The 10,563-nt window shown below is 37.4% G+C and overlaps 1 protein-coding gene across 1 annotated transcript in view; it reads left to right on the forward strand.

The window, feature by feature from the left end:
- IL17REL (interleukin 17 receptor E like) overlaps positions 1-10,563 on the forward strand; it is a 50,023-nt gene that overhangs the window by 10,733 nt on the left and 28,727 nt on the right. The window contains exon 2 of the mRNA XM_026081524.1: positions 7,374-7,401. Coding sequence (XP_025937309.1) covers positions 7,374-7,401 — 28 coding nt within the window. The remainder of the gene's footprint in view (positions 1-7,373; positions 7,402-10,563) is intronic.

The following is a 10,563-nucleotide window of genomic DNA, read 5'->3' on the forward strand; positions in this document are numbered from 1 at the left end:
CTATTGTATGCAATTCTGTTTTGTTAACAACTTGTATTAATATCTTAGGAAACATGACATCAAAATGATTGACAACTTTTTTTGTTTTATTTTGTTTTTTTGTTTTTGTTTCTAAAAGAAAAAAAAAAGCTAGAGCGTACTGTTCCTCCAAGCAAATTCTGCTTCTAGCCCTGGAATTGAGGCACACAATAGAATGGGCAGATTTTGTTTCAAACTGTCATAACTCCCTTTAGTCCAATAAATTTAAGAGCAAGTGGTTTCTATGCAGGCCAGGCCCTTTTTGTATCACAGCATTATTTTTACATACAGTTCACTTAAAATACAAGAGGGGAACGTTCTTCCCAGTTGTGAGACCTCAAAGCAATATTGTTTTGTCTGGACATTTACTTACAGGATGAATGCATGTCGCTGCAAAGAATTCCCAGAAATATAATTACTATGCTGCCAACTCTTTCACTTGTTTTGCCCTGTACAAGAGATACAGCCAAACAGCCACAGTAACATTTAGAGGAAGTTATATGCCACATAACAGTCCTTAAAATAAGGGAGCAGGAGTCTTCTGCATCAATACAATGTAAAAGGAAGCATCTTGAAGAATTTGCTCTTGAAGACAGAAATCTATATTTCTCCTGAACAGTAGCAGGTAAACAGAAGGACAAAAATCTTAGGAATCTGAGTGTCTTATGTCAGTCATGTGTTCCTGCATTACTGAAATACTGCTGATTGTAATGGAAATGTTTTCTGTCAGTTTTGAAGAATAGCAAGCTGTGCAGTACTAGGTCCATGCAGACACAAAATTTATTCATATTTCATACCTGCAAATACAACATTTGCATATATCTGTTAAATGGCAAATGGTGCAGGACACAAAAATTGGTAAGAGGCTATGCTTTAGATCATTGTGAAACCTTACTAAGGATTATCCAGTAATCTTCAATAAACCCAATATTCTCTTCCCTGTTGGTTCATTTCTGTTCACTGTTTAATTGTAAACAGGTCAACATAATGTTAACACAGGCAGACATCAACTTGCTCTGTTGGACACATGCCAGCTCTTATCCAAAAACTCTGTAACCTCATTAGCGCAGTACTGAACCTGAACTTAATATCCCACTTCTCAGTAGTGTTTGTTCTCTCAGGTTCAGCACTGCACTAACGTGATCAGTGGCTTTTGTTCAGCTTGAAACACATGAAGAGAAACTAAGTTCCTGCTTGGAGATGGATTATGTGTAGTCATGAGTCAGACGTTTTGTTTTTAGCATTCTGTAGAAAAACCCTGCAACATCCCCGGCTGTCTTGTAGAAGCAGTAGTCCAAAATAATGCTTTGCCATAGATTTAGGTGCTGATTCTGTTCTGCATGGATAACAGTCCAACTGCGATAACAGTCCTTCTGCAATTGCTTAGCTGATCCCGTTATACACTGTTCACATGCATCTGATTACCACATTGTCAGCGAAAGCTGAGGACCAACCTTGTGGTTTGCCAAAAATAAATAAGGATCATCAGTTTTACCTTGGCAGTGAAAGTAATTACAGATGACACCAAAACAAATACAGATGCTCTTTTTGAAAACAGGTCTTTTGGGACACTGTATCAGTAATACTAACTATGAATCCTTAACTGTTCTAAATTTTCATATTTTGTGTGTTAATCATTATAACTCCTCTGGCCCTCAGTAAACATTGCCACAATTTTATTCAATTGCCAAGTGTTTTCTATAGGCCTGTTATTTTTCCTTTTCATCTACTTTCAATGGTATACTTCTTTGTGTAAATACTTAACCTTGATCTAGTTAAGAATTTTTTTTGGTGGGACAGGAATTATGTCTGTGCTTTCTCTTACTGCAGATGATTCTGTTTCCGTACATGTGATAAGATAAATACAGGGGTGACATTTATATCTGCCTTAAAATAGAATAGAATGAGGAAAGTTCTGCGAGGTTCCAATCCCCACCAGCACCAAGGATATGTTAAGTACTAAGTCATTATCTCCTTGGCTTATGAAAATAGCTCTGGGAAAACATAAAGCATACTCAATTATTTCCCTTTGTGAAGTTTTCCTTAAATGGTTTCTGGGGCTGAATGTCTCGGTGTAGGAAATTATGACCATTTGTTGAAAGTCCGAGGAGCTTATGATACAGATCTGAATCCCCTCTGTTTCCACCCAAAGTTTTAAAATTACATACATCCATAGCACTTCCTTTGACTGTGGCTGTCCGCTCCTCAAAGACCTTTTTCATTTGGGAGATGATTGAGACCACTAGCATTGTCAGGTTTTTTCACTAGAGGCCATGAGAAATCATTTAGGACTCTTTTATGGCTCATCATCTAGAGGCTATTCCCTCCACAAATAGTATGGGAATAGGCGAGCAGAAGGAGAAAAGAAGGGCAGATGTGGATTGCTTCCATGGAAAGGGAAGTAGCTCACTACATAACTCACTAAGTAGCTCACTCTGTACTGCAGGGTGATTGCAAAATGTGATATGGCTCGCAATAGAGACAAAGAATATTATCACTTTACATGGCACCAAATAAACCCTAGTGGGAAACTCTCTTCAGAACTGTGTATGAATCTGGTCACCCCATTAGGAAGGATGTGTTAAACAGAAATAGCTGCTGAGAAGGATGGCGGTAAAAAGGACTGCCTGTTTTATGATAGGAGACTAAAAGAGCTTGGCATGTGTAGCCTAGGGAAGCAAAAGCAGAGAGAAGGTATATTACTGCAGAGAAGGTATATTATTACTGCAGATAAACAGAAAGTAAATTCAAGGGTGGAAAGCATCTATTTAAGTGAAAAGATAACTGACACAAACACAAGTTAATATAAACTAACCATTATTGTGTTTACCTTAGAAATTAAAATATTTCTTTCTGCCGGAGAACTGGCCTTCTGGAACAGCCCTGGCATTGGAGCAGTGCACACAAAAGCCTGACTGATTTTAAAATGGAACTTGATGAGTTTTTAAAGGGATTAGATGATGTAGTATCTGTGGTTAATGGGTCTGCACCCAGTGATCTAAGAGATCCATTCTAATTCTGTATTCCTCTGTAGAATAAGATGAATTTATGAAGAGTATTCTCTGTCAACTGGAAATCAGAAAGAACGCAACTAGATTCATCATCTTTATCAGCCTTTGGCTACAATTTGAGAACTGATTATTGTAAGGCCACTCAACATTAAGACATCTCATTCCTTGTGTTGTAAGATTAAGTACAGTTCCATGCTTGCTCTTAATGGTGGTCAAAGAGTAGAAATTGCTGGAATAGAGGGAAACTTTGAATATGATCACTCTGACAGTTTGGCCTATAGTAGAAGCGTAGATAATAACTCTCCCACTGATGATCTTTCAAAAGGAGAAGAAACTGCTTCCTCCATGTTTGCTGGCTTTTCAGGCATCTAAATGAATGCTTGTTAAGTGACTGACAGTCTGGCTCCAAATTAAGATGAAAATACATTTTAAGGCATTTTCAAGAACATTTCTACTCTTTATGGAATTGTGGAAGAGTTACCACCAACTCTGTGTGAACCAGGTACAACAGAGCTAACAGGTAGACTGTGAAACCAAATTTGCCTCAAACTCTTTCCTGCATGACAGAATATTCAGTGCAGAATTTCCATAATTCTGCTTTCCCACATTGCCTGGAGATGTAACAGGAAATGGGAAATAGGTCTAATCTTTGTTTTTTCTTCATTAATTTTACTTCAAGAAAATTCCTCCCCACCAAAAATCTAAGTCTTCCTCTGCTGATCTCACTTTCTTCTCTACAGTCCTTAAACAAAGTGATGTGATATTACAGTTGACTTAGTTTGCAGAGAAGTTGCTGTGCTAGCTAAAATGTTGGCACCACACCTTCTATTCAGAAGGCTGCACGTTGGTGGTGTCTCTTCAGATAACCTCTAGCTGCAGTTGAGTAATACCACAAATGGGGAAAACCCTAGAGAAATAGGAAAATCCCTAACTGTTTGTGCATTGTGTAAGTATATTTTGCTTAGGCTCTTTGCCAAAGCAGATATGAATCTAAGATGCTCTCTGTATCAGAGTAAAATGTACTATCGTGTTCAAGATCTTATTTCTGCATAAAAGGCACCCAAAGCATTTGTGAAAGGGGAAGAAAATTTCCATTATGGTTTTAGTGTGTTATGTTTTTCTATTGCATTCATCACAGAAAATTCCTGAAAACAAAAGATATAGAAATTGGGATAGGAACTTCGTTAATTTATTTGAGTTCTTCTTTGAGATGAATGGTCTTTTTTGACTATTTTGCAAAATGTTTATAAAAGGAAATAAAAAGCCCTTGGTATTGTACGATAAAAAGAAATCACTTATTAAAAAAAGGAATTGGGCTGTGACCAAATGCTCGCTGTTCCTGGCAAGTGTTTGTGCAAAGGCTTGATTATTTACGTAAACCTTCCCAACTCCTCCTCAGGCGGAACAAACCTAAATGCCCAATGACCACAAAACATTCCCTACCAGAACAAAACCCACTGCTGAATATGTTTCCTTTCCCGTGGAGAAGATAAGAAAATAAACACAAAGAGTTCCTGGAAGGTGCTTCGATAGCAGGAGTCCTCTCAGCAATAGTGCAATTTAAGAACTAATTTGGATAGACTAAAAGATGTAGGAACATTTCTGCATCATCCTGTAGCCCCACCAAAGTTGGTAGTTTGTTTTCAAGGTGTAGGGACCTGCCTCCTGTTTCTCATTTCATGTTTGAAACTAAAAATAATTTATTTAAATATGATTTGCATTCTTCAGGTGCCATAACTTGGGAATCTGAAGTATTCTGCAAATGAAAGGCTGGATCCTCTGAGTTTTGTGTTGTTAACTTCAATGGAATCTTGATTTTTTTCTAATGTATTTTTGCACCATGATTATAACCAGAAAGAAGGGTTAGACAGAGAGCAGTTGGTAGCCAACTAGTTTAAAGATGATGTTCTGAGAAATTTTGACTGGCAGTAGGGAAAACTGTAAAGCCACCTGACCAAAATATTTTCAATAGTCTGGCTATAAAATGTGAAGGTAGAAATAGGGAAGTAAATTGCTAAATTATCAACCTCATGAGGGATTAATTCCTTCCAATGAGCAGTGGCTCAGCAATTAATTGATCCAACAGTTAGGTTTTCTCACCAAGAAAGCTAGCTCCCTAACTCACTCACCCCATTTTTTGCAGTCATTTTGTATGTTTGTCTCTTACATTTCCTAAGGCCATCTAGAACGTCAGGTGAATGAAACTGAATGCAAATTGTCCTTCTGCATACTCCTGCAGGGTTCTGATTAGAAATAATTCAAAATTGGGGCTGTGAAACAGCAGTTAAAATTCCAGTGGAGTTTTATATGAGCTGGCATGTTCCACTTTTTTTGGTTTAATGTTTCATTGAACTATTTAGAAAGCTATAGTCTTCTTTCTGCTGATGAATCTGCTTTGGGAGTATAAATCAGCAAACTACCATTGAAGCTTTTTTTGCAGAAGTAATTCATACATGTACCAATATTTCTGTTGAACACATTGCAGCAGAAATGAGGTCATATCAGTTACATTTTTCAATCCTTCAGTGGGATTTGAGGAATTTTTGAAACCATTGACATAGAAGTATCCCAGTTTGGGAACAATTATGTAAAGAAGTTTGATTTCCTTTATATTTCCTTCTTTAGGTATAGATGTGGTATTGAATAGAAGCAACCAACATAATATTTTTAGCAGCGTCACAAGTAACTTTTGTAATTTTCAGTCAATGAAAATATGTGGCTATCTATAAAATATGTGGTTTTATTATTTTAAAAAGTGGTTTAAAATACCACATTTGATGTATCTGCATTTTTATGGTTTATAGTGACAAACTGCGAGTTGTAAAGATGATGACTTACTTACCTCCAAAAGTGCATATTAAAAAAAAAAAAAATCCTGAAAGGGCAGAGGAATAGAGGGGAATGAGAATTAATACAGATTAGGTACTACTCACTGGTTTTCTAAAGGCTTTCTTCATAAACAAGTTTGTCCAGGTTAAAACCTTTGATGCAAAGATGAAGGACAGAAAACTTCTCGCACTCTCTAGGGTAGGACCATACACACAGGAAACTGCCATTGGACAGCTAACATGCTGTCATTTCGCACCTTAAGCAATAATATAATTTTGCTCTTCAGCTGTTTATGGGGAGGAGAGAATTGCCTATAGATGAAAGCCTCATGGAAGACCAAGCAATAGTTATTTTATGATGTCCTTATACAGGCTACAGACTCTGTACTTGCCTACAGCTTGAGAACTGCCAAATGCCCACCAAGAGACTAGACTTCTGCTGGCTCTAAAACTCACAGATTGTTGGCTTATCGACAAGGTCCTAAAATGTTTTGAAAGGACTGAGAGCTGCCAGTCTGCCTGAAAACAGAAGAGACAAGGTGGTGACTGCTCCTTTTGGTGACTACACTGTGAATGAGAATCTGGTTTTAAGGGAAAGCAAAGGGGAACATGTTTTATTTCTTATACTAAGGAATACTGGTGTAAATGTTATGTCAGAAATTTGAACGTCAGAACAGCAGAAAACAGTATTTGCTGCTTTGCAATAGTTCTTATTTAGAATATCACGGATGGTATTCAAAATAAGATATTATGGTTATACTCCACAGAATTTTACTGTGTGGTTAAGTGTTTATTTTACTATGAAAACATAGTTTGTTTTTTATGAAAGATGTCTGGAAACCTGTTAAAATCTCACTGTCAGGTTCACTCTATCTCTTACAAAAACACTTGCCCACTTGAGCATGGTAAGTAATGTGCCTGAGTAATTTCATTTTCAGATTCTGGAGCAGATAATTCTCAAAAACAAAAAGGCATGTCTTATTTCTTAACTTCGTTTGCAGTTGACTGTAATACCTCCTTCCATTGGCCTAGTGTGATCTTCTAAAAACTCATCTAATAATCAGAAATGTTCTAGATATCTTCCGTTAAAAAATCAATAGGTTTCTTTGCCCAGTTATCTTGACATTGAACTATAAACACTCCATTGTAAACTTCTAACAAAACAATAAATAAGCTATCAGTCAGTATGAAATGGCAATACCTGATAAAAGGAAGTCTGTAGTTGATGGAATTGTTATACTTGTTATAACTGTTATACTTCAATAGAAAATACCTGAAAATATGGATAATGTTGATCTTGTGTCCCTGTACTTAGTAGCCCTTTATAAACAGTCATGGTGTGCAATTTCACTGTATTTGAAAATCTTTTTTTTATTTTGAAAGTGATTTCTGTTGTGGACTGTGCAAATGTTTACTTGTTTAAGGTATGTTTATATTTGTGTTTAATGATTAAGCAATATTTATATTTATTGTTACCTCATAACAGCTTTTATAATATTTTTATTTCTGTTTGCAGGGGATTCATTGTAAAAGCAAACCTTCCAGTGAGTATACATCATTCACATTTTTACTACATTTGGTTTCGAACCAATAAAAATAAATTACTGCAGATAATAAATTTACTTTCCTGGTCCTGTCACTGTGTCATTGGACATGGTATTTACCACCAGTTTCCCTATTAAAAACATTGGGAATTGGTAGACTGTAGTAAATAATAGGTTAATAATGATTGTGCACTTTTGCTTTGCAATTTTCCTTACCATAGATGATCCCTGAGGGAATTTCCTTAGTCATTTCACTCATACGTTTTTATTACAACTAGTATTATTAGCTACAGGAATAATATAGGCTGTTGACTTATCTGAAGCCTTCAGCAATCGCAACCTTCAGTGCGCACAGCTACTTGATAAGGAAGGACTGGGCAGCTGCCAAGGTGTATGCCACTCAGATAGTCCCCCCTGGGATGACAGCTCTGGTTGGAGGCCCAGCTCTGCATGCTGCTTTTCTCTACAGCTCCTTTCCTGGATCCATCTGTTAGTCCACAAAAAGGGCGAAGCTGTGGTGTTGGATTCCAAGTGGGTGAGATTCTGGTGTTATAGCATGGGGCAGTGAGCTGAGTGTCAAGTAGCATGAATCTTACTCTGAAAGCATGACATTTATAGGGCTCATGTCCTGCTGAGGTGAAGAGAATTCACACAGCTTTGGAAGGGATGGAGTTAACACTTGAAAAAGCCTATAGTCTTCTACTAACCAGCAAAGTGAGCCATCAATGGCTGGTTCAAGGATTGTGAATGGGTCTTATTCAGATAGGTATAACGTATATATATAAAATATATATAGCTGAGGCGATATTACACAAACAATGTGGAAGGAGTCATAGAAGAAGAGAGAAAAGGGGATATTGACCTTTACTGTGCTTGGCTGAAGCATGCCTTAGTGTCTTTTGGGCAACACAGGCTGAAGAAACCCTTCAACCCTGGTCTCAAAGGAAGGACACTTGCAACACTGTTGGTTATGAGTTAAACTCTGTGCTAGGTATTACACAAATACAGATCTAGACAGTGGAGACTGTCCCCACAGGTACCACCAGGTGATGATTCATCCCACCCATCTTAAGACAAGGTGAATTTCCTTCTGGGAGGGAGGGAAAGGGGTGCTCCCTCTCCATTGACTGCAAAAGGTGCCTAGGTGATGCACATAAGCTTAAACTAAATGTTTAACTCTGAGCTGGATATGGACTTTGGGCACTGAAGTGTTTGTAAACTAAAGATCCCTATCTTGCAATGTGATGTACATGAAGTGGAGCTGCCTTTAGGTTTTCGGTGCTACCTGACAATGACTTATCAACTATCTTTAATACAAGTAACATGTAGGATGACTCAACCTTACAGCAGTGTTGAAAAAACTTTTTTAGTCTTCATCCTAATTCACTTGTGCAACAATGGGTGTATGCTCATTTCCATATTTCCCTTTCTATAGTCATGCTTCTTATTAGTTGATGTAAAATTACCTCAAAAGACCTTAACTGTATAACACAGCACCTCTGCAGTAGTCATTGTTTTCAGCTGCAACAACAAGATGACTGTATTCCCTAGAATTTACAGCTGTCAGTTTAGCAGTATTTGGCAATGTAGTTTTGGCCCTGCCTCCTCCCTCCAGTTCTGCACAACAATTAGTAGGACATAAGGGCTACATAGTATTTGAAATTCATTGTACTATATTATTGCCATCTGATTAAAAAAAAAAAAAATCCTACAGTCTCAGAAAGGACATTTGGCATAGTATAACACCTTGTCATTCATTATCATTCAAAGTTCAAAATACTTTCTGAAGGTTTCACAACTGTGAAATCCTTTTGAGTTTACTGTGCATTGAAATCTATTTTAAAAGTGACACCATCAACTTGAAATCTAATCAATGTCATAATTGGTGTTTTTAAAGTAGCAAATTTTGGTATTTATTAACAGAAGTGTAACATGTGGTTATCTTAGGAGAGTGTATCTAGTTTGTTTATGAAGTTTGTTGAAACATCATAATGCACAGGTGCAGAAGATACTGTGCTAAAACATATACAAAATAGCTTTTAAATGCTACTGTAATTTACACTCACGGAATGATGCCCTGGTGAAGCAATTTTACCATGCTGTAGATACTCTCACAGATTTAGCACTGTCACTATTCTAAGTAGTTCGGATTCTTACAATTCTTTTAGGGAAGAAATACCAGAAAAAAAAAAACAGTTAGAGTTTCTTTTGGGTGTTGGCCTGGGCCTGTTATTAATGGGTTTTCTCTGCAATTTTTTTGTTGTTCTCCAATTTCATCTTTTTGCCTGAGGCTCCAAATTATTCATCTAATCATTTCCATTGCATATTCATTGCTCAGCTTAAGTACACTTAGATAATAGAAGCTAAAGGTGTGTTTTGCTGTCATGACAGTTCTGGGTTGATTGCTGCATCATCAGATAAAAAATAATCTGCTGTGGTTGAGCTGATGGCAAAAGTACAAGAAAAGTGTTTATATGCTGACTAATAAGCCTTGGCTTTTTTATGCCAGGGCTTATATGTGTCCATAATTAAGGAATCTTTTATTACAGCAACAATCCCTCTCTCGTGTAGGGTTAATTACAGTTATAATTTACAAACATAAAATCTAGGCAAGATTTATTCAGCAGATGATTTGTGTAGCAAGATGTATTTCTATGTCTTTTGGGGTGTAGATCAAATTGCTTGTGAGAAAAGGATAGAGGTGTGTGTTCCAGAGGGAGCTATGTAAGGGGAAGGGGGATTAAAAGATGATAAGGTAAGACTTTACTGAAGAATTAGTCAAAAAATGAGTCTCATTTTGTGATTATGGAAATGACTGTGATGATTGGTTGAAGATGTGAAGGTTGGGGGCAGCCTTGGCTGCAGTGACCATGAGATGGTGGAGTTCAGGATCCTGTGAGGAGGAAGCAGGGCACTAAGTAGGATCACAACCCTGGAGTTTAGGAGAGCAAACTTTGGCCTCTTCAGGGACCTCCTTGGAGGAATCCCATGGGTTAGGGCCCTAGAAGGAAGGRRHGTTCAAGAGAGCTGGTTAATATTCAAACATCACTTCCTCCAGGCTCAAGAGCGGTGCATCCCTATGAGTAGGAAGTCAAGCAAAGGAGGCAGGAGACCTGCACGGATGAGCAAGGAGCTCCTGGCAAAACTCAAGCAGAAGAAGGA

Source organism: Apteryx rowi, unplaced genomic scaffold (genome assembly GCF_003343035.1).
Source record: "Apteryx rowi isolate R43461 unplaced genomic scaffold, aptRow1 scaffold_550, whole genome shotgun sequence".
Taxonomy (NCBI): Eukaryota; Metazoa; Chordata; class Aves; order Apterygiformes; family Apterygidae; genus Apteryx; species Apteryx rowi.